This window comes from Drosophila tropicalis, unplaced genomic scaffold, assembly GCF_018151085.1.
Source record: "Drosophila tropicalis isolate 14030-0801.00 unplaced genomic scaffold, ASM1815108v1 contig_1187, whole genome shotgun sequence".
Lineage (NCBI taxonomy): Eukaryota > Metazoa > Arthropoda > Insecta > Diptera > Drosophilidae > Drosophila > Drosophila tropicalis.
Window position 1 is genome coordinate 3,315,894 of NW_027172559.1, and position 25,015 is coordinate 3,340,908.

The following is a 25,015-nucleotide window of genomic DNA, read 5'->3' on the forward strand; positions in this document are numbered from 1 at the left end:
AAAAAGCCGGCGAACGAATTGACACCAGAATTTTGATATGAATTGTCAGTTGTAGTGGATGTTTGTTCTGCCACTGCTTGCTGAGTCTGGCTAACCAATTGATCGAATCCAAGAGCAGGTGGTACAGAAAAGGAGTTGATCTCTGAAACAGGCTCTGCTACTGCTGGTGCTGCTGGTGGTGCTTCTTGACTAAGTGGCGGTGGTGCTATACCTTGTTGTGGCGGTAAATCAGGAAATTGAATGCTATTCAGCTGACTAGTTGCCGCAAAAAAATTGAAATCTTCTGCGGTCGCTTCTGAAGCAGGAGCAAAAGAAACTCTGAAGTGGCGATATAGCTGGAGGAGGAAAATCGACTGTTTTTGTTGTTCCTATCGGTTCCACAAATCCTAAAGGAGGTGGCACTAGATCCTGTCCACTTGGTTGAACAGTTGGTGTGGTTACGGTCTGTGCGAAGGGATTGAAAAAAGTTTCTGTAGTTGCGGTGCTTAGATTAGCACTGACGCCGCCAAAGAAATCACCGCTGGTTACAATTGGTGGATTGGGTAAAGCAGTTGATGCTGCTAATGGCGGATACAGAGCAGCTGTGTCAACCCTTTCACTTGGCACAGGTACAAATAATGCTGGCACCTCTGCAATAGTCGGAGGAGGCGGAGCAGAAGCTATAACTTCAGCTGGTTTCTCTTCCAACGCTTTAGGTTCTTTTTGCTTAATTGGAGGATTAGTCAAAAGGGGTTCACCCAAGATCTCTTGAGTAGATTGTGGCGCAAAAAAGTTGGAAGTTATTTCTTGATTTTCTAAAGGTTTGACTTCTTTCTCTGTTTCAGTTTCTAAATTAGAAACTGGTAAGTTCTCCTTTGTGTGGACAACTTGTGGCGTTGCTTCCGATGTGGGTGGCGCAAAATATGGTTGTACTATCGATGTGGCTGCTGGTGGAGGTGGTGCTACAATTGGATCAGCTTCCTTTTCCGAATCAGGAGGTGCCGCAAAGAGAGCAACGTCAACGGGTTCACTTTGTGTGGCTTGTCCAAAAGGATTAAATATTGCCGCAGGTGCTGGTGTCGGATATCCTACAACTGATGGTGGATTAAGAGCGTAAGTACCAACAGTTTCTTGGGCACTTAATGGACTTTTGTAGAGACGTGTTCCCTTTTGTAGGCGGTATGAAGATTGACCAGCTGCTGGTGGTGGTAATGTGGCTACTGGAGCAACGGGTGGTGGTCCTGACAATTGTTGGATATTGCTTGATGGTGCAACCGTTGGTGAAGCTCCTGTTAGAGATGGCGGAAAGAAACCTCCAATTACGGCTGGCGCTGTTAGTGTTGGTGGAGCAACGGATGAAGGCGGTAAGTAGCTTGCGGCTGGTGTAATTGGCTGTGAATTTGTCACAGGTTCTACTGAAAGAGCAGCTGAAGCTGGCACAAAGTAATTGCCTGTCGGTGGAGTGGGTGTCGGACCTCCAATAGGTGGAGGAACTGCAGCGGCTGCTGGTACGGCAGTTGGCGAAAAGAAGTTACCTTCAGAGGAAGCTGCAGTGGGCGCAAAAAAGTTACCCACCAGTGGCGTGGGAACAGGACCTCCTATTGGTGGGGGGAACTGCCGAAGATGTGGAAGATTCTGCCGGAGCAGCAGAAGTGGGCACAGTCAAGTTGCCTTCTAGTTGATTTGCCTCGGCTGTTTCTGCACCTCCAGTTCCCGTTAGTAGGTTGCTTGCCGATGAACTTGGAGTCGGTATTCCAATTGGTAAGGGTACTGTGTCTGATCTGGACGCTGCTTGAAGTGTTTCTTCAGAGTTAATTGGAGTAGGTACGAAGAAATTGCTTGGCTGAGGAATGGGTTGCACAGGTGCTATGGGTGGCGGAGCAACTGCTGCAACTGGAGCTGGGCCAAAGTAATTTCCCACAGGCGGAGCTGGCTTAGAGCCTTCTTCTGGAGGCAAGGGAAATGTGTTTGTTGCAGGAGGTCCCGAAACTTGAGGGACAAAGTGATTTCCGGTTGATGAAGTGAGATTTGAATTCCCAAAAGCCGTTGGCGGTCCAGAAACTGTCGGTTGGATTGCAAAATCGCCAGACGTTGGTGGTACAAAGTAATTCCCCGCAGTAGGAGTCGGATTAGGGCCACCAAAGAAATTCGTGGGAACAGTTTGAGAATCAAAATATCCCCCACTTACAATTGGATTATGGCTAGCTTGTACTGGTGGTTCGTTACCTCTGCCCGTTGCAGACTGCACGAGTCCAGTGATATTCTGTAAAACTCCTGTGGGTACCAAATTGGTTAGGGAGAAGAGTCCACCTCCTGATTTGCGTTCTTCGGGTAGATTGGTTGCCGGAACAGCAGTTGTTATATCAAAGGGCGCTGCTACTGATGCTGTTGGTTGGATGCTTGGTGCTGGTGGATAAGGTGGCGTCTGAATTAAACCAGTGGTTGGTGGTAGTGGTGGTTGTGATTGCTGAGCTAATCCTGCTGTTGCTGCCGCTTGATCCGATAAGCCTGGTATGGGTGCATATAGCTTCTTTCTAGCAGTGAATCGATAAGTATTCTGACTGCCTGCAGCTGCTGCGGCTGGCGGTGGAGCCGAATTCACGCTTGGCACTTCAGTGGGTGCATAGAATTTGGGAGGTTCTCCCACTGGTTCACCTAACGCAGCAGGCGGAACTGCGTAAAATGGAGCTGGTGCTGGTGGAGCAGCTGCTACTGGCACTTGATGCAAATAAGAGGGTTGTATATCCAATTGTGGCTCAGTAGACGGTTCAGTTTCTCTGGAGCCACCGGCATAGATTCTCTTCGAGAATGTAGAAAAAACGTTAGAGGCAACCGACGGCAGAGCCGTAAACGATGAGGCTGCCTGACTTAGCAAGGAATCTGCTCCCAATGGTGGCTGCTCTAACAATGGATTGGCATTGGCATCGGATGCTGCACGAGGCTGATTGAAATCTTCACTACTCGAGTTTAAGTTAATCTCGTCTAGGCCTTCAGTATCATCAATGCCCGAGGGTTGACCGACAGTTACCAATGTCTTGGGTTCTGCAAAAGAAGAAATAGTCGAAAAGAAAACGTTAGATAAAGCCGTTTCCATCTAGGAAGTGGTAACTAAGGCAAACTTCTTATTCTCGCTCAATCTAACCGCAAAACAAATCAACACTCAAATTTTGTTGTTGTAAAAAATGCAAATGGAATAATCGATGAGCCGGCACACAGCAAACACATTAACAACGTAACTGCCCCAAACTGGTTAAAGCTTGGACTTGGTATCAGACTTCAAGTATGTATGAAGCTGAGACCAGATCAGTCAGCAGCATCATTATCATTAGGCTGGCATTTTATATACAAACAGACAACTATATATGTATGTACATACATACATAGCAGGGTATATATGTAGTTATGTTAGTATCTCCCAACCTATATTTATCCTAACTGCTACTGTATACTTTGTCCTTTAAAAAGTAGGGCAAGATTTGAGATGGTTGTTTCTGAATATAAATCTCTCTGGATACAAATTTAGTTCTCTGAGAAACCGCTAAGCCATCCATCTACTTTTGTAACATTAAGTCACAATTAAGATGTATTCGGCTCTAATTTATAAGTCCTAGCTCAGTCTAGCACGGCAAATACGAAAGTTTCGTTCTTTTCAGGCTTCTATTTGCATCGTTCTTCTCATTATTATCCTTTTCAGAATTGAGAAAGTTTCATGCCTTTCTTTTGATCATTCATGTTAATTAAATTTTTATAAATGAAGCAAAGGAGAATTGAAATTGAATATATAAATGATCGGATAAAATAAAGTTAAATAAATGATCGAGGAATTCTAAGTCTACTCAATTTTTTTTAATGACTGTCATCAATTTTAATTCAAAAACTCAGAGAGCTCACATTCATTAAATGTCTCAAATCTCTTTTTGCAGCTCTCTAATATGCAAACAGTTTTATAACCAATACGAACATTACATTAATTTTTAAAACAATCCCAATCTTAACTTACCATACCTACATATGAGACAAATTCTAATCTTATGGGCATGGACTTTTGCTTGGCTTATCCCTAGTATATCCATCAGTGCCAGTAAACCAATAATCTGTAAGGGCATCTAAATGTCGCTTTAGCTGGACAACTTTGAACAAATTCCTCTCTAATTTGATTTTGATTTCATTTAATGTCTATAATCTGATCTCTAACAATTTTGATTAACCTCTACTGTAAATAACCGTCGTCAGCAAACCCCAATAGATCTAAAAACAGGTCAGTTTCAGTTTCAGATTCGGTTTCAACTGAAGCTGTTTTTGTTTTGAATTTCGAGTTTTTTTTTTGTCATAAAAAATACAAAGAGGCAATTTTTTTTTTTTTTGGCATTAGCACAGCAAATGTCATGACATTTGGCAAATTGCCAAGCAAATGAATAAACTCATGATGGTTGGTGCAAAAGAAAGTTCAATTTACTTAGATTAGTTAACCAACTAAAAATATCTATGTAAGCGGGGGCCGGCCGGTGCGGGTTAAGACAAAAACGTGTCATTTCGCTTGACAGCATTAAAAGAATTCACCTCGATCTTGAAACGTGATTTGAGTTAACTACCCACTGACTACCAGCCAAAAGAGACCTTAACACCTTGTCCATTATGTTGGTGGAAAGAGAATGCCAATGTTGATGGTGCCAAGTCATAACTATTAGTTAGTTTTTAAAGAATATGTTTTTTTTTTGCAGCTGCATCTGATAATGAAGTATCTCAGATACCTGTACCTTTCTCACTTCATATCCTCATCTCTACTAATTTCAATGAATAATTGAATTGAGTAATAGACTTGGCTTCTTTATACAGTCTTTACATAATACCAGAATTTGAATGCATAAATATGTATTCTATGGAAATTATACTGGTATTGCAACTACATTTATCATTAAGCTGCTGTGTAGACAATAAGAATATACACATATAAATATATAAAGAGTAAATATTAAAAACCCAATTACTTTGTAATGAAACCAATGCTATGAATGACTGACAGATTATAAATAAAATTCCAATTCTTAATAAACATTATTTAAAATAAAATATTTTGCAAAAAAAAAAAAAAAAATAATAATACTCTAGTTCTCTACTTTTCTTACATATTTACTTATTATGATAAAGCATTTTGAAAAACATAAAAAGTTTAAATTACGATTAGTTAGCATTTTCAATTAATACATATATCAAGAATATTTTCACTCAATGATTGGATTGATAAACTCATAACAAAATGGTTTTTATTCAGTGCTGCTTAATTTAATTCTTTAAACTTTAACTGAAAGCATTAAAAGTAAAACAAGTTCTCTCTTCCCCCTTCAGCCATAAAAAGACAAATGTAATTTGAGGTGTAATCTTGAGGTGTGTTCGTGTATGTGTGTGTCTGATTGTGATCTAAAGTGCCAAATAGCGAAAACTTGACATTGTGGATTTGTAGTTTGCTTTTGGTCTAGTGGCGTCTCTTTAAAAAATTTCCAAGGGTCAGCAAAAAAAAAACCCGAAAGAAATGATTAGTAAGACGAAGAACTCCACATATTGAGGTGCCTACTGAGGTAGATGGTGGTTGGGAGTGGTCGAGGGGGAGAGCATCGTTGATAAACGTTTTCAGTTTTGTTTTCGTCGAGACGACTTTTTGTTAAATATTTACAAAAAGCTAGCAATGCCAATGACGCATTACGACAAATGTGTTAAAATAAATATAGAAATTACAACAAATAAAAAATAAATAAAAAAATAAACTGTCTAACTGCGACGAGTATGAAAAAGTAGAACAACATTTTTCATACAACATAAAACAAAAATCTAACATACATACGAACACACAAAAGAAGAGGAATGTTTTGGCATGATGACATCATAGCCATAGCAGACATGGACAGAGCCCATGCCAGGCCAGGCAACATAAGCATTCGAATCAGCAGCAGCAGCAGCCGCACTTCAACTCAAACTCATCGAGATGTCTGTCTCAACGTTCATCCCAAGTGCCTGCACATATGTATGTAGACATAAACACATAATGGCACTCAAATAAAACAATTAAGGCCCACATAAGCACGTCAAGCACGACGATGAAATCATTTGCAGGACATATACACGAGTTAGCCTATACCAGGAAACCTGGACCCAAATAAGATTGCCATCAATTTAAAGGTTGTTGTTTTCATGGCAAGCAACAACAGCAACAACAGACAAAAAAAAAAAAAAAAAGGCTCGTGCAGGTCGCATGCCAAAAACTGAACCAAAAAAAAAGGGGCACCAGCTTTGGCATTTTTGGCATTGAACCCTGCGGCAGAGCCACACAAAAGACAAAGAGAGAGAGAGAGAGAGACATACAAAATGAAATCAAAATAAATCTTAATAAAAATGCGTGCTTTGGATATTGCGAGACCTGATGAAGCTCTAAAAATTTGTTCAAGAAACTGAAGAAGCTGCTGCTCGAGACGGTTTGTCTGCCAGGGGCAAAACAATATAAATAAACAGCACGATTTTCTGTTTTTTCTCTTTTCTTACTTATTATATACTTTTTTTTTTTTTTGCTTTTTCGGTGGCTAAGAATATGAAAAAATATTTGCCAAGAAAAAAGTGGTAAATATTTGATTATTCAGCTTTAACTGACAAGAGAAAAACTTAGAAATTATTTGGAAAAGACCTTTGTGAAAAAGTTTTTTTTTTCATATTAATTTTTAAGTCGATAATCATTAGGCATAAATTAGTTAAAGAAAATACTGTGTTATATGTTCTCGAGGTAACTCATCTGAAAGGTGGCTTAAAATAATAAGTTTGTCTAGGATTAGACTAAGGAACTCTCGAAAACGTTAACAAGAAGGAACTACGAAAATAAGTCTTACTTAATAAATGATTTGTATAATTATTTATAAGCTATCTTTGATAGATATTTTAAAATTATTATTATGAAAATTATTTGTTGTTTCGCATCTTTAAAAAATATAAAGTTCATTCATTTTTGGGACATCGTCGAGCGCTATTAAAATATTTTTGTTTTTTGAAAGCTGATAAAAATGTAATTAGAAAAAAAAATCTAAAAATTTGTAACTTTGTGAATCTAAAATTTTGCAAAATTTGAACCGATTTTGTCTTTTTATGGGTTTTAATTTAATTTTAACAGTTTAAAAATAATTTTTTAAACATATTTTCTAAAGTTTTAAGTGAGAGTATTAAAATTTTGTTAATTTATTTCTTTCTTTTTCTCTTTTTCTTACTCATTTCAATATCCTTTTTTCATAAGAGGGGAGTAACCCGTAAATAAATTATACGACCTGTGTCCGTGACACGGCTACAAACAAAAGACTTAGGCAACGAACTCAGGTAGCTAACAAGTTCAAGTGAAATGAGTAGTTGAAATATTTCGATGGGTTATTCCCATCATATGGTAATTATGTCAGTCACTCACTCACCCGCATTCTGTGGAGTTTCTGACACATCCGACCAGATACTGAAACCCGCCCTTTCCTGCCCTTCAGCCTGGTAATTCCAATGTAGATTCTTATGAAATTATCTTATCAATTATCCGGGACTTTTGGGTGCGTTTTATTTGTGCAACAACAACATATTGTCTATATATACATGACGTATAGACTAAGTTTCCACTTCCAAACAATTGTTAAATATTTAAACAAAATTATGAGACAACCAACTCAAAAGACTACAAAAAGGTCTGTAATTAGTAGAATTTGTTTTAGTTGTGAACGAAAAAGTGTACAAAGTGCAAGTGTTTCAATACGCCAAGAAGCAAAAAAGGATATATAACCAACTTCAACATATATACACATATATATATAGACAACTAAAGCTGGGCAGTGCCTTGCACCAGTTCTCTCACTCTCTCGTATCTTTTTTGGAAGCTTGTTGGAAAACAAGTTGGTAATTTTTAATTAACACATTTTGTATAATATATTCATCATAATATTAAACCAGGCAACACAAAAAAAAAAAAAAAAAAACCAACCAAGCAGCAAATGAAATGATAATCAAAAATATATACACATATACTATATGGCATCGGCTTTGGATATTGCCAAATATATAAAGGGTTTTTCTTGCTGCTTACCAAGCCGCGAAAGTGTTAATTGCAGAAAGAAACAAAAAACAATACAAAAACAAAAGTTGATTGCATAATAAAACAACAAAATAAACCGAAGCATAAAATGAAATGAGAAATTGCGTGAGCCGCATAAATTCTCTAAGCTATAAATTGATCAGAATGTATATATGTAGACTAAACGAATTGTATATACATTTGTACATGTATAAAATGTATAGGAAACTTATATGGGAGTCTCTTATTATTGTATGTCCTTCAAAAAAAGAAAGAGAACTGCCAAGGGAATTTAAACTAATTTGCCTAACTTTAAAACAAAGCTTTAAAACGAACTAAAGTTATGAAAATTCGCCAACACAAGGAAAGAAAACGAACTTGCTTTTTAAAATCGATTTCTACACACATAAACGTTTAGAAAATTGTTCTTTGGAAATTTCTAGTACCGATGAGTCAGTCATATGTTTAGGTCACCAATTTTAAACAGTTCCTAAAAAAGTGGTCGATGTTAAAGCTGGAACTTTTCAATTTTTAACTCTTCTTTGTTCAATCCCCTATGAAATTTTATAGGAGAATAAGAATTTCAGATCTATTATTCAGTAAAAAAAACATTTACGTTATATTTTCTTCGATTTTAAAAATGTCCTTTTCACGTCGACTAACGTTGAAGGTCTGAGGTTATGATTAACACATCACAATAGAGCGTAAAACTTATAAATTTATTTAAAATTTTCTTTTTTCAATTTCGCAATAAAAAATTTCACATAAATTTTTCATAAATTTGAATGGGTTCTTTTAACTCTTGTCTTAAAGAAATTTAAAAGCAATTGAATTAAAGGCTACACATGGGGGTAGTTTAGATGTTAATTACCTAAAGGGGTGAACATAACATTTTGGTGGTTTTGACCATAGACAAAGTGCATTCATTTTGTTTAAAATGCAATTTGTTTAAATTTTTGATATTAGTTATTTTTTTTTTTTTTTTAATTCTAATCAAAATGTACGCCAAATATTTAGTAAGGCCTTGTAGTACCCCTAATGTAAATCCTGGATAAGCCCTTAGATAGACTTCTTTTAATTGTTCTAAAATCTTTTTTAAAGGGTATACAACTTGTTTGCTTGTTGCCTAACATCTTGAATATATACATATATAGTTTGCTTTAACTCATATTTTTATTCAAAAAAGAATAAATTTTTCATTGGATTATAAAGAACTCCTGTCTTTTTGTTGCTGAATAATTCAGCAAACTTTTAACCTAGAGCAATGCTCTGAAAGTTAGCCTATCGAGCCTATTTAAGTATTTTTTCGGCATACATTCGGCTGTTAAATTCGACAATGAGTAAAGTTTTTTCACCTTTCTGTGTTTGTTTTGATTTCTAAGTAGCACCTGAGAGTCTTAATTAATGTTGCGTCACTAAGAGAAACCGATAATTTTTGATTTGTTTTCAAAGATTAGAAAAAAACCTTTGTAGAAGGGGAAAAAAACGACGATCTTTCAATGATTCCCCCTCATCCAGCAGCTACGCCTTTGAGTGGTTTTTAGAAGACACGTAGGTCAAAAACGCAAATAGTTATTGAGAAAAAAGACCACAAAATTAGTTGTCGTGCCATAAAAAAAAAAATACAATAAACAGTAATAAAACTAAGTAAGTGCCAACATAAGTTGTCTGCCTGTCTCGTCTCTGTGTCATATTATTCATTGCTAATGCTTTAGTATGTTTCTTATGGTTTTTTTTTTTTTGTTATATACAACCTTGAGAGGCAAGCAACAAACAAAACAAACAATTGCAAAAGACAGAAAAAGAAAAGAGACAAAACAAAGGCAAACAAATGAAATTTTGTAAAGAATGACACAAAAGAAAGCTAAGAAAAAAAAAAAACATTTAACAGGTAATACTTAGAGCATCTTTTTCCACTAGACCCATTAGTCACAGTGGGCAAAAAGATATACTGTATATATTTCCGCATAAATAAATATATTGTATACATGAGTATGTATATTTATTATGATTTTTATTGCTGTTAACGATGATCATCATCAACGGCAATATTAAATTCGTTTCACGCTCCATTTTTCCATTTTTTTTTTATTTTTAATATTCGTATGAAGTGAACTTCCTCCTCACACACACACAACCGAATTACCTTGCCTGAATTTTCAATGAGCTAGTTAAAATAAGACAATAAAAAAAATAAAATCAAAACAGAAAAAAAGGTCAACCTGCAAAGAACTTTTGCAAAAAATACAAAAATTAAAAAAAAATAGTCAACTTTAATGTCTTTGAACTTGATAGATGAGACGCTAACTCAATGCTAATGCTTCAAAATAAGAAACCAAAACAGAAAGAGAGAAATTTTCTAAAGAATCCTCGAAAAGTGAAAGTGGGCAATAAACCTAAAACAAATAAAAAACTTTTTATGTTTTTATCTTATGTGATTATTCCTAAATCTGTGTTATTACCCACCATTCGGTAAACATAGAAACCAAAAGTTTTTTCCAATTTTATTCAGAACTTAAACAGCTGTTAAGTGAAAAGCATGAATTTGGTTGTGGTTATCGTGAATGTGATGTTTTATAGTTAAAAAGTTATAGTAAAATGTATTAATTTGGTAGGCTTGCCATTTTCTTAATGGCCGAGCAATGGGGAATTGATTGGCTAGTTCGTTTGGGTGCATTTTTAGCCGCTTATTATGTCTTTGGTTGTTCATTTACAATAATTTCTGTGATGAAATCAAGGCTAAGCTTAAGGGTTAGGGCATAAGGCCTAAAACGACCTTAGATCAAAGAAATGTGATTAATATGGCGTTCTACTGATCAAGAATATATATAATCTATTGTAAGATTAGTACATAAGTTCTACTCACTTGCTGAAAACGTTTTGATAAATCGATTCATGTAAAATTACCATACAATTGCAATATATTTCCGCCTAATAAAATTCAATAGTTGGAAGTCCCAAAGGTTGTATCTCTTAAAATTTTGCTCGAATTGTTTTTAACCCTTTTTCATAAGATTTAAAATATGTTGACAGTTTTGGTTTTGACCTTCTTAAACTGTTTGAAACCTTGCGAATGAAGTCAAAATAAAGTTGTTTGTAGAGCCATTTTGATAACTATCAAGTTCTATCAGCAGGATCTGCTGCGAACTGCAAAGACCATGTAATATCTTCAACGCCAAAACAAATAGAGAACCACTAAAGAATCAAAAAGCTGTTAAATTAGGTAATTTTTTACAAACTTGCATATAAATGTCGTATTATTCTTTTAAAGAAAATAAACGATTGATTTCTTGAAATTTAATTTCTTTCGTTTTGGCTTTCATCTACGAAGTTTTAATCGAAATGAGCATTAAAAAGTTTACCGGAAGTTATTTTAGTAAAGCTTTTACACATTTCAAATAGTTGCACAACATGATGAGTGTTTTTTTTGTTTGTTTAATGAGTCAATGAATGAAAATAGAATTCTATCCATTGTGCTTAAAGTAAAATAAGAACTCTTTAACTTCTAACTTCCCATTGAGATAACTAAAAAAGTTTACATAAATTGTAATCTTTGAAATAAAAAGAATCTTAAGAATATCTACATATTTGATAAAAATTTCTTTGTTAATCTCTCAAAGAATTTCAAATAGTGGAGATTAAATAGTTGTCTTTTACATCATTTACGTTCATTCGTGATAAAAATGAAAATTTTCATTTCGTAACTCGATAATGACTTTAAATTTATATGAGTCAGAATATTAAAGTAATTATCACAAGCGGAAATACATTTTTAAGCCCTAAGTATTTAAAATTCCATTTTATAATTGATCCCATAAGGACATTTTATAATTTCAATAAATGAAACTGAATTTCAAAACATTATTTATAAGTCTATTTAACTGTTTTCTTTAATATTTTACCTGAAATTGTAGGCAAAAGTTGTTTATATTATAGATTATAATGGTACTGAGTTTCAGGAGTTTTTCATAATAGTCAAAATTAAAACAAGATTTAAAAACTATTTGGAAAAGAAACCGAAACAGTTTTCATATAAATCCTGTTAAAACATGGAAAAGTTTGGGTTGTAGGAATGAAAAACTGAGATTAAACGATACGTACAGAATTGATGTAACATAAGTTCAAACATAATATTGAATATCGAACACAGAATTCTTGCATAAGAGATGTTTAAGAATGCAGCCCCATCACCCACTTCCATCCCGCCCGATGCATAGTTATGTGACATGTTGTATGTATGTATGAAGTATACCCAATCATCATTATTAAACATGTTCAAACATATAGACATTTATGTGCACACATATATACCAATACATATATCTAAATATCTATATGTATGGGGGGCACCTTTCATGCTCTGTATATCCCCAAGCACGTTATTACTTATCAGTGGCACGCTCTTCAAGATTCCGATGCCGAATTCCCAAACAAAACACACACACACACACACACACATACACTCAGTTAATATTTGCCCAGCATCGATTGAGTTAAGCGCAAGCCAAGCCAACTCGGGCCACTGCCAGGCCAGGCCAAGTAATCGAAACGTCGACGACGCGTTTTTGGCCCGAACAGAAACAGAAAAAAATCAAATGAAACACAAAAAATCGAGCTCTGAGCGCGTTCCGAGTTTCTGCTTTCAGTTTCATTTAAGACGTTGATGCGGACGCAAGTGTTTCGGACAAGTTAAACAACAAAAAATATTTTAACAACATTAAACAACGACAACAAAAACAACAACACGCAACGTGTGTAAAGTTAAATGAGAAAATTTATTTAAACGGGTTGAGACAAATGCAACAACAACAACTACAACAAACGTTTTCTGTTCGCGCCGCCAACTGCAAAGTGCAAGTGGTTTAAAACAAAACAAAAACAACAACAACAAAAAGAGTAAAACAGAAAAAGAAAAATAAAATCTGAATTTTTGCATAATCTTTTAATAAACAATTCAAAGAAGTGCGCAAAAGGCATAAATCAAGTGCAAACCATAAATTCAGTTTTCTTTCCCTTTTATTTTTTTGGGTTAAAAATTAAAACAAGTTTGTTGCCTAAGTCATTTGTGCGGTGGGTTAAATTGAAATACAATTTTATATAAAAATTAAGCATCGAATTAAAAAACAACGGCAGCTGAAAACAGCTGAAAAGTGTTTTAGTTGATTGCCACGTATCCAGCAGAAGGCAAGTGAAAGAACAAGTTGAAAAGTTTTTAAAAGAAACAAAACAAACTTAGAAAAACAAATAAAAGAAATTGGCAACTTATTTTGTCAACAAAATGTTTTCAATGTCAAGAAAAAAGGGTTCAACACACATTTTACTCACACATTCATATGTACATTTACACGTTCCCCAACGAAACGTAATTTGAATTTATAATTTTTGCAATTATATTTCTCATTAATAATAGCAAACAACTACAACAACAACAACAATTGAGTGATATTAAAATCATAGCGCAAATAAATGCTTAAACTTTTGCTGAGACTCTTATAATAATTGCAACTCGTTCTCCCCCTTTCCTCCCCCCCTATGATGCTTCATCTCTCTCTTTCTAATTTGTTTATAGAATTAGAATCATTCGGATGCTGATTGATGATGAACTGTCATAGCAGATACAGATACATATACTATGTACCCCTTTTTTTTCCTCTTACCTTTAATTGCTAAACAAATTGCCTAAAAAAAAAAAACTAACAATAATAATCATAAAGCAAATGAAAACAACTCAAATTCCGTACTGTTATTTGTATTTTTTTTTTTTATGGCATATAATAATATTGTCAGTCAGTTAAAAGTCATAAAATTTTAGACAGGATTATGGTTAGCTGCTTTTATTTTATAGTTTCTATACTCTTAACAACTTTTGTTTCTATAGAGAGTAACAAGTAAAGTAATAAGTAAAGACAAAACTTAGTTAAGCTACTAAATAATTTTATTTGTGATTAAGTAAAAGTTTGTTTATGTATTATCTAATCGAAAATATCGAAACATTATTTATTTTCAAACTAAATCTAAAGCGGGAGTTGTACTTTTTGGTAGCAAAAACTGTGATTAATTTTCGAAAAAATCATTTGAAAAAGTGTAAATTTTATTTTTCCTAAAACAGTTTCTCAAATTTTAAAGTTATTAAACATATTTATATAACTTTTTTGTTCTGTGAGTTTCGTTTATAATTGATATTTAAACAAAGTGTTAAAACAATTGATATGTCAATTATGTTGTAAAAATTGTTATTTGCCTTTGAATTGTATTTCCATACATTTTTAAAAAACATAAAATCTTCTTTAGATTGCCTTTACATATATCAAATATCGGACATTGAATGGATTGGATCTAGTTTAGATTGTAGTGAAACACATTATCATTTGTTATAGATTTTGTTCCAAATAAAGGTTTTTAGAATCTATAATAAGCAATAATTCAATTGACTTTATGCTAATAGTACGTGGAAATGTGAGTAGATAATATTATTATAGTAATTAGGGGTCTTACATTAATAACATTTCACTCACTAGTCTCAAACAGAATTAATTAATTTCAGCATATTTCCCATATATTTACTATAAAATCCTATCTTTATCAACATTTAAACCATAACTTCCTATAGAAAATGTCAAATGAGATTATCTATTCAGGTTTTTGGTTTATTAAAGGGCTTAAAAATAGAAAAATTGTAATAAAACACCTGTGCCATTAAAATTAAAAACAAATTAAAAAACGTTTTAGTAATGGGATTGACCATGATTCAGATGAAGAAATCGTATGAACTTGTAATTTTCATTTGAGTTACGTGACCAAACTTAGAGTCTAAGAAATATACTGCAAATATTTAGTAACAAATAAATTATGAATGAAAGATGCTAAAGACATTGGTCCATATTCATACAATTTTTGAAAAATATACATTAATACATTTTGATAAGTGGAGACATAAGAACGTGTCAATTGAATGACTTGAGTAGAAACTTATCATTTATGTAGAAAATGGAAAATCAAGCGGAACTTTAGCATATATCTACATACTAGATGTCTTTACTATGTAGATCAATTGATAAATTTATAGTGAAAGACCTAATCATTAGTGAAATCCAAATAAAAAATGCATTTGTCAAGATTGCCGACCGTGTCGCTTGTTTCACTCTTAACTCCTCCTGCCCCCCTGTATGAGATCTCTTTGAACCGGCTTCACAAAAATAAAAACTGCGCATTGACCTTGCTGCAACGCTCCAAAAACAAAGAGTAACCAAAAAATAATTTGTATACATAAGAGAATCACGACTTTAAAATACCCTAATGAGAAAACTAAATGATTTATCTATAAAGTTTAAACATCTTCTGGATTTAAGATTATCCTTCAAGTTCATCATCTTTAAACGGATTATTATCGAATATAAGTTGTAATATGTACCTATAATTACATAGAATCCAACAAGATCCATTTATTAACAATTATGTACTTAAATTTTTTTTTAGAGTATTTCCACATCTTAGATGTCTATGGATTTTTTAACAAATATAACTTAAAAATCTTAAGTTAAGATCGATTATGTTTACAGAATGATAGGTTGTCTATAAAATTATAACATTTTTCCCTTGTCAATTCATAATAACCGACTCCAATTTCGTTCTGCCATTTAACATATATATGTACATATATCTTTTTGATCTGCGACATGTCTATATAAACATTACCTACAGGGTATACAAGTATTAAACATCTTGGAAAACGAAATTCAGAGAGCAACTTAAGCAGCTGCCAAATAAAATAAAAAATAAATAAATAAAACAAAACAAAAAAAGCGCCAACAAGAAAAACGAAGGCAGAATATTTTAAATTAATTTATTTCTACTTTTACGCATCAAGCGATACCAAAAAGGCTTGAATTTAACTCGTGTTTTGTTTCATACCAAAAAATATATATCTTTTTGTTTTTATTTTTTTGCATATTGTTAATTAATGGCAGCTGCTTAGGTTTCAGTTTCGCTCTTCTGTATTTGAGAGAGATAAAGCAATAGCGGAGGGGGTGAGCAGGGAGAAGGTGGAGGAGACGACTGCTTGCAGCACACGAGGCAAAAAAAAAAAAAAAATTAAAGTCGCGACAAGAGCCAAGAAATCAATCATTCAAATTGATTTGTTGCTAATTTGTTATTCAAACGGCCGCAAAATGCATTAAAAAAAAAAAAAAAACAAAACAAACACAACAAAAAAGTCAAACAAACCTTTGCCTATGCCCAAGTGTTAATTGCATTTTGCTTAATTAAATATAATAAATTAAAAAAGAAAAAAAAATAAAAAAAAGCGAAGATTGTTTGCGTGTTTCCCGAAGCCAACTTTAATCAAGTTTGCTGTGAAAGAAGTTGTCAATGCTCTTTTCTCATACCCTGTAACCTCAAACTCAGGGAATATTTAATTTACCTATTGTTCAGTTTTTCATAGATATATATTCTTGATCCGTCACTTTTACTTGGTTTCTGCCCACCTTTCTAATATCTTTAAGGGACGAAAGTCGTTGTCGCTAAAAAGTAATGGTGCTTAGAAAGTCTCAAGATCTTTTTGTCAATTGGTCAACGTAGAATCTTGAGAACAACTTATCCAATCGTTTGGAAACTTTCAGAATATGTTCAGCTGGGATATATGTATATGGGTTTCCCATTACATTTTCTTTAAATTCGTGTTTAACTTTTATTTTTAGACTGATTTAAATTCTTTTTGCCTTTTTAAAGTCAGAATTTAATCAAATGATGATAGTTCGTATATTGAAGTCCCACTCTATAATAAAATACTGTAATAGAGGCTTTTAGTTACCTATCAGGATTATATAGAAATCCAGGGTATTATTAACTCGAACCACAAGCTGTGATTTTGCTTTTCGTTCATTTATATATATTTATTTATATATTTTTTGTATGATTGCTGCATTTTGTGCCTCTCATGCTTTGGTCATTTGCTAATGTCAGCTCGACGTTTTCTTCTTCATTTCTGTTTTCCTCAGCTGCAGCAGGTTTGACAAATCGACGACAACAATAAGCGAAAACCTTGACCATATATTAACTTAAGATTTATATACATAATTGTATATGTATATGTATTTATATTTTTAGTTACTCGTTTATAATTCTCTATTATTCATTTCTAATGCGGGTTAAATTTTAGTTAACTATTTTGTTCGGGCCTTTTTCAATAGGCCTCTACCTCAGACTAAGCCTCAGCTGATTAAATACAAGCAAATCTCTGACTTTTATTTAAACTGTATTTTGTTGACTTTGCATTTTAGTTTTTTTGATTTTTTTTTTTTTCTTTTCTTTGGTTGTCGGCATTTTGTTTACACAATAATTTTATTTTATTTATTTATGACTCTCGTCTAGGCAAATGTTTTTTTGCATTGACGCATGTTCATGAACATGACTTAATCAAAACAATTTCGAGTTAATAAAAATGCCCAAGTTAACTTGTTTAGTCCAAGAGCATGGGAATCGTTGTTTTATTGTGCGGGGCTAATAAGATTTTAAATGGTATTTCAATGAAACGAATTTTGCATGGAACTTCTCATGTTCTCTTTAGCAAATGTTCACTTTTTCTCCTGAAGTTAAAATGTTATTAGTTATGCTCGATTACTATTAATATATCAGTACTTTAGGACATTTTTTATAGATTTTATTCGCGGATTTGATGCTTCATAATATATTTATAACCTTTTGATAACAATAATTGAATGATGATGTTGAAAAAACGTTGCTAAGTAGATGTTTAACGATTGGTGACCCCGACGTCACACGTACAGGGCTTTGTTGACTTTGACTTGTCGTTAATAGGATTATTTGGTAGACGTCATTTTATACAACTTCTTTATACAATTTCAAAATATTTTTATTGATATATTATTCCTTTCCTATTTTATGAATGTAATCATTAAATTCTAAAATCTTTTTTTTTTTGCTTCTTTTGACAATCATTTTGTAATAAAATGTTTTATTAATATTTTTGACATTGATTTAAAAGTTTCTTGGAATTGACATTTGTAATATTTAATAACCCCTTCACAATGATTATCTAGAACAATTTATAATTAGCTGGGAAATTTCCACAAAACTTTCGTCAACTTAATTTCCGAATTTCAAATGCCAAAATTTCTTGACAGTTCATCATTATAATGTCAAATTATTTTAATTCACATTTCACTTTTTGCTTTGCTTTGGTTTCTGGCATTTTTTTTTTATCTTTGTTGTTGTTTTGCATTGCGAAAGTGTTGAAAATCTTTCATAAATTGTTAAAAAAAAAAAAACCGGCCAAAATGAAAAATAACAAACATAATTATAATAATGATGAATAATTGCAACAATTATGAATAAGCGCGAATGAAGTTTTTTGACAGAGCCAACTAGGGAAGGCAATCAATCAATCAATCAGTCAGTCAGTCATTTAGTCAGCCAACAATGAACTTCATTTGAACAGCTTTCCAAAACCGAAATTGATTTATTTTTACCTTTAATGTTTCTTCTGTTGCTTTTTTTAGATTCGTCTTAAACGAAATGATACTACGATCACAAATTTGTCTGGGTATACTTTTAATGGGTTTACTCCTCAGCCGAAAGGTGGGAGCAACTCTAATGGATGAGGACTATGGCGGCGGGGGTGGTGGCGATGGCGGCGGTGGTGGTTCATACCAAATGGAGGGCAGTAGCGATGATATTTATCAGCCAACTCAAATGGAAAGCGACATAGAGGCAGAGCACAAACAGCATATCAATGATCTAGGAGAGGATGATTTGAATCCATCAGTCACAACGGAAAAGCCTCAGCCATCAGGATTTCAGACAGCATCTCCTGATATTGATGATGAGAATTCAGCCAAAGAAGTAATGGATGATGCTCCAACGCGAAAAAAGGAAATCAAAACCAAAATACCAAAATCATCATCAGAATACTATGATGAGGAGCCTCGTGAATTAGAGCAAAGTTCAACCACATCGCGTCCACCCACAACTTTGATACCCGAATATGTACGCAAGGCCAAGGCGGAAAGATTTCCGTATAAACAGCAAAATGAAACTAATAGCTCAGACCTAGAGTATGTAGAAGACGAGGGTGACGGGGTCACCCAACGTGTGGAGCAGCCTATGGAGACAATTTACGAAGATGAAATTGAGCCCCAGCAGGCGAATGACCAACAGTTACCCAGTCGCCAAGAGCCTCAGATCTTTAAAGCCTCATCAGATGAATTTTACTACGATGATATTCGTGAGAATGAAGATAAGAAACATAAGCGCATACATTTCACTTCCCCCGGCACTACAGAAGGACCTTTACCTATTTTAAGAGCACGCTTTGGTGGTTTCCCTTGGCCTACAACGTTAGCAACATCTACTGGCACATCGACCTCTACGACACCAACTTCAACCACAACATCGACTTCAACAACAACAACAACGACTACGACAACGACGACTCCAACTCCGCCACGAAAGCAACCCAAACACATTCACGTCGGTGGTTCTAAGAACGAACTTTTACCGGCCGATCAATTGAGGAACTATATTAAAGATGTTTATATCCGTATGCCATTGGCTGTGATTGTCGATCCATCAGCTGCATCGTTGGAGCAGACCAAGCGTTTGTATATAGACGCTTTGCAGGATAAGAATATCAATATTAAAATTGTTCTTGTCACCCTTAATGCGGCAGGTAAGTGCTATTAATTTACAACTAGTTAAATAATTCGATTTTTTTGAAGTGGAAAACGGAAATTTGAGTTTTCAAATGAAGTTTACTTAGATTGCTAAATCTAAACTTCCTTTTTTCTTTAAAAGAGATTTTCATTCCGTGATAAATACATGTCTTTTAACTTTGAGAATCTACTTGGTTTTTTTTTGCAGGAGCACCCTCTGCCTTTAGTTTCAATAACACACAAGAGTTTATTGCCGGCTTGAATAGCACGAAGGAACATGAAGGTGGCAATGCTTTTGTGGGTGTTCTACATGCCGCCGAGTTAGTCCCATATGACAGTGCTGTCTTTATATCAACGGCATCAATACCACCACACACAGAATTGGTGCAAGATGCAGCCATAACATTGCTCAAGAAAAGGATACGAGTGAGTGATAAATTAAATACCAAATTGTTTTTAATTTTTAATGTCTATTTTATTTTTTAGTTGTTCCTTTTGTGGTATGGCGAACGTTCGGCCAGTGAGAATGAAACGGATGAGGCTGTGGGTGGCATTTTGGGTGAGGTGGCCATAAGATCGGGTGGTGAAATCATACATATAGTGAGCACAGAGCATGGTCAGCATATAGCGGGCAATACGGTAAGTGTGTGTGTGAGTGAGTGACTGAGATAGTCAAAAATGTGTAATTGGGCTAATTAAAAGTCTAAGAGAGACAGAGAGAGAGAGAGAGTGTGAATGAGTGAGATATAGAGGCATGAAAATTGAAAGTGGCAACAAGAAAAATGTAGTTATTTTTTATTTGCTGTTATTGTTGTTGCTTAAGCCAAGCCAAGTGAGACGACGACAAGAGCGCAACTTGGATTACCTAGCGGCAGGTGCTTAAGTTGTGAGATGATGCTGCATCTTTTGTTTGCCTTGTTGTTGCATGCCAAAAAAAAAAAAACAAAAAAATGGAAAATAACTAGGTTACAGAGAGAAAAGTGAAGGGCAAATTTGTTGATAGAAAGGAAACCTAGACAAAAATGCTAACTATTTTTTTTTTTGTGTGTTTTCTTTTATTTTTGCTTATTTTATACAGCTCACTATTGTGGCCGATGCGTATCAGGGAGTACAGGAATTGGATTTGCCAGTGGATACAACATTATCCAGTTTGCATGTACGAATCGATGCGAATATGCGACGTGCTACAATGGAGACACCAAACGGTGGTTAGTCCTTAACCGATATTCTCTACAGCACCATAAAAAAAAACAAAAAACAAGCTCCTCTAATCACTATCTAACACTTGAGTAGTTAAAGGAACACATTATGTATATTCTTTTTACTATTTGTTCTCTGCGTGCCAAGCTCCTTAATTTGTTAAGTTCTTCTTTAATGGCACTTGCTACTATTTACAATTAATTCGCCATCTCTGTATTCTTCTATCTCGCACACAATTTTCTCTGCTGCTAATTTATGTTTTTAGTTTATAAGTTTTTGTCTAACTAACAGCCCCGCCCCCTCTCGAATATGTAATTGTATATAGCCGAAAATGAAACCAACAAAAATCTCCTACGCTTTTCCTTAACCGTTATGCTTAGTCTAAGTTGCCACACACACACACACACACACACACACACTCTCACTAATATAGTAGAGATGAACCAATTCTCGTGACTTGGTCATTTCGATTAATTCATACATACATACATACTTAAACACTTTTAACATTTAACTTGTAGTACAAAATGAATTTTACCCTCTCCATAAATGTGTATGTATGTATATGTTTATTGTTTAAATAAATGTTTAGCTTTTTAAGGGTCTCTTTTAATAAAATATAATAAAAAAAAAAACAAACAAAGAAAAAAAAAATTAAGAATACGTTACCAATTAACAATAATAGAACAAATTTTTAACTCTTTTTTTAAACACTACTTGTCTCCTCTTTGTGATTTGTTTTGTCCTTTTATAAGGTAAGTTTGGTTTTCTGTTTATTTTTGTTTTTGTTCAACGCACTTTTAATTTTGGTGAGCACTTTGTTCTATTGTTTTTAGCTTGACTTTACTCGTTCTAGCACAAATTCGTAATGCTAACTAACTTTATTCACTTCTATATAAACAAACAAATAAAAACGCGATTCCCCTTTTAAGATTAATCACTGGTTATAGGGGCCACTGGCCACGTCGTTTAAAATGGACAAAGTTCAATTGTTATTAACAGAGAGAACCCGGAGCCAGACAGAAAACAATTATGACTCAAAGAATCACTTTTAAATGCTGAAGCATTTCTATTCAGAGCGACTTAAATGGGACCGAACATTGCCTGATAAGCCAATATATGTACATACATACATATATTTTATACTTTTATTCCTATCGAAATTGAAAATAGCATTTTAAATTAAACCCCATAATAAGGAATGCATAGTATATTCATTTCTAAAAAAAGAAGCGTGATTAGATAGAAAGTTTCAATTAGGCTAATTATTTAATGAAAATTTTCCGATTACTCTTATCGATGCGGTAGTATTTATGCATATACATATATTGCTAGTGTATGTTAACAGCAATTCGTGTGAACTCATATTTAAAATTTCTAACAGATTACAAACATTGGTCAATGCAAATAAGAATTTCAAAAACATATTTCATGGTCGTGAGTGCATTTAAAAATATCGTTAAGAGTGACCATCTCTAAACACATGATAAAAACTAGTAGAACTTTCCGTTATTAATCAGTTATCGAAAATTGCGGAAGTTAATAATACACACCACACACATAGACTGACGTATACAGTAGTAGCTTTTTTATACCGTTTTTTTCTATCATTTCTCTTTATCACTGGACTAAATTTGATGCTCCCTTTCTGGCACACCGGGACAAATCAATTGTCAGGGAAAAGGACCTGCCGCAATAAGAACCTTGTAGAGCCAATTATAAACACACACACACACACACACACATCGAATCTTAAATATTTTGCAAATTTTAAGGCTAAATCCAAATATATGTATACATTTGTATGTATTGAACACAATTTGTTTCTCATGGCCAAGTTCAAAGAAAAAAGAAGGTGGTCTGATCCCAATCCGTAGTAAGAGAAAAAAACGTTAATTGCCCATTATAGTGATTTAATAAAACTTGTTCGTGCCCATCTTGCCTGATTAACTAACACGTTTGTGGTGACACAATTTAATTGCAAATAATTTGATTAAAATTATTTGTATTATTTTTTCTCTTTTTGTTTTTACGCGTTTTCTTTTATCACAACACAACAAACAGCGCAACTGCCGACTGACTGATTTAACAGGGTTGTCAAGTCACTTGAGTAACAATTACATATTTTTTCATAACTTAAATTAGACTTACTTAACTTCCGATTTGCAATTAATTTGGGTTAGTAAATATTAAGCGGCACTCGATTTTTTTTCTTTTTAAAGTCTTATTTAAGTATGCGTTAAGTTACTCGCCTTAGTCAACTGTCTGGCAACGCCAAAGCGAACACCTGTGTGCTTATCTAACAGCTGTGAATGTCTGCGTGGCAATGTGAATGAAGTTTTGTTTAATTTTTTTTTTTTTTTTATTTTTATTTATGTAGAAATTAATTTAAAGAAACTTGTGAAATTTGGTACGCCTAGCAATACCACCGACGAACTGGATGCTTATATACCATTGAATAAACTACGCAAAGCCACAAATTTCAAGTTAAAGCTGCAACCCGAGAATGAAGAAAAATTATTTAACGTATTTATAAGAGCTGAACGCAAGGCAGATGTCTTTCTAGGTGAGTACACAATGTCTGAAAACTGAATAAGAATAAACTATATATGTGTGTATGTATGTAAATATTGAGCATTACCATTAGCGTTGATAAGAGGCTCTGATAACCTAGAGGGCGTTCTCATCGATGACTGCTGTTTGTTTTATTTGACGCAACTAAAGCACTTCCTTCTTCGTCTCCTCCTGCACCCTCCCATTTAGGCGAGATCATTAAACGCATTGATAGCTACTACAAAAATGCTCCACCCAGCATCGGTAGCAGTCAGAAGCTGCGTCTGGCCAAACTGCAGTTTCCTGCTGACACCAAAGAGAAATTGGAGCCCAAAAGTGAGGTGGAAACTTTTTCGGAAACGGAAATTGAAAACAAACCCAGTCTGAACCAAAGCGAATTGGCTGCTTCAACTGGTGGACAACAGCGGAGCTCACTGAATGCAATGCTTTTACAACGTTGTGGCACCAAAATTGAATTGAGCACACAATCCCAACTCTTGATCACAGCTGGACAATTGGCCACTTTGCACTTTGAGGTGACTAATATGAGGTCAGAGCGGGTATATCTTAATGTTCAGGTTACCGATGAGAGGCGATTTCTAGTGCAGTTGCAACCAACCAGGTAAATATAACGAAAGAAGAAAGTTCCGTGTTTTGGATTATAAAATTGCCTTTGCAGCTTCTATGTGCAACCTTTGCAGACGACCACAGTGCGTCTTCAAGTCTTGGCTCCAGTGGGCACGACAATGGGTACTACAGATCGTCTGACATTTACGACTTATGGCAGGGAAACAGCCACCATGGCGGTCAACTTGAAGGTTGTCTCCATTATAGACGCTTTGGTAATTAAACTACTTACAAATGATTCAATTCTGAAAACTAAACTAAATGCTTCCATCTCTAAAGGACACCACTGGACCCACACTCTCCTGGGAGTACGGAAATCGTTGCGATTATGTGGCAGCTGATTCACTGAATTGTGGTGAACGTTTCTGGACAGTGGACGTAACCGCTCAAGATTGGCAATCGGGCATGATGCGTTTACAGGCGCAGCCTTCGGAAGGTCTATTCTACAGAAACTATTACACAGCTGGCACTTCAGAGCCATTAAAGGCTTCCTACATGGCTTCTTGTTGTGAACCGAAGGTGGCACTCACTGCCTTTGATGCGGCTGGAAATCAGCGCAGCATTAACTTAGATGTCCGAGACGTGGTTCTAACCGAGGCAGGCATTGCAGCAATTTGTTTGGGTGTCATTCTTCTCCTTCTACTCTTAGTGGCCATTATTTGTGGCATTGTATGGTGTTGCCGGCGTAGAAAGATAACGCTGGATATGCCTACTTATCGTTCGCATTCCACGCGCAGTATGGAATAGTATTAGATGATGATGTGGAAAGTGAGAGGAGGACGAAACTTTATTGTTTATTCATATCATCATCATTATGTTGTTAATTATTATGTGCCAAAAAAATAAAACATTCGATTGCCAAACATTATCTCTTATCAGCAACAAGTGGCCTTCAGGTACCACCTTT

The 25,015-nt window shown here is 34.4% G+C and overlaps 2 protein-coding genes across 4 annotated transcripts in view; one reads left to right on the plus strand and one right to left on the minus strand.

Moving 5' to 3' along the window:
• PAPLA1 (Phosphatidic Acid Phospholipase A1) overlaps positions 1–25,015 on the minus strand; it is a 28,732-nt gene that overhangs the window by 3,238 nt on the left and 479 nt on the right. The window contains 3 exon segments of the mRNA XM_068288103.1: positions 1–300; positions 302–1,569; positions 1,571–3,021. Coding sequence (XP_068144204.1) covers positions 1–300; positions 302–1,569; positions 1,571–3,021 — 3,019 coding nt within the window.
• LOC137575396 (uncharacterized) lies at positions 7,733–24,971 on the plus strand. 3 transcript variants are annotated; one of them, XM_068287976.1, is made up of 9 exons: positions 7,733–7,880; positions 18,577–19,745; positions 19,937–20,154; positions 20,215–20,367; positions 20,807–20,936; positions 23,309–23,494; positions 23,692–24,103; positions 24,161–24,323; positions 24,388–24,971. In XM_068287976.1, exons 2-9 carry the CDS (start codon positions 18,593–18,595, stop codon positions 24,853–24,855), a joined length of 2,883 nt encoding a protein of 960 aa, XP_068144077.1. In that variant the 5' UTR covers positions 7,733–7,880; positions 18,577–18,592; the 3' UTR covers positions 24,856–24,971. The 3 variants fall into 3 exon arrangements, with proteins under 3 accessions (XP_068144077.1, XP_068144070.1, XP_068144062.1); XM_068287969.1 differs by having other exon boundaries at positions 7,740–7,884; XM_068287961.1 differs by lacking the exon at positions 7,733–7,880 and adding an exon at positions 12,724–13,243.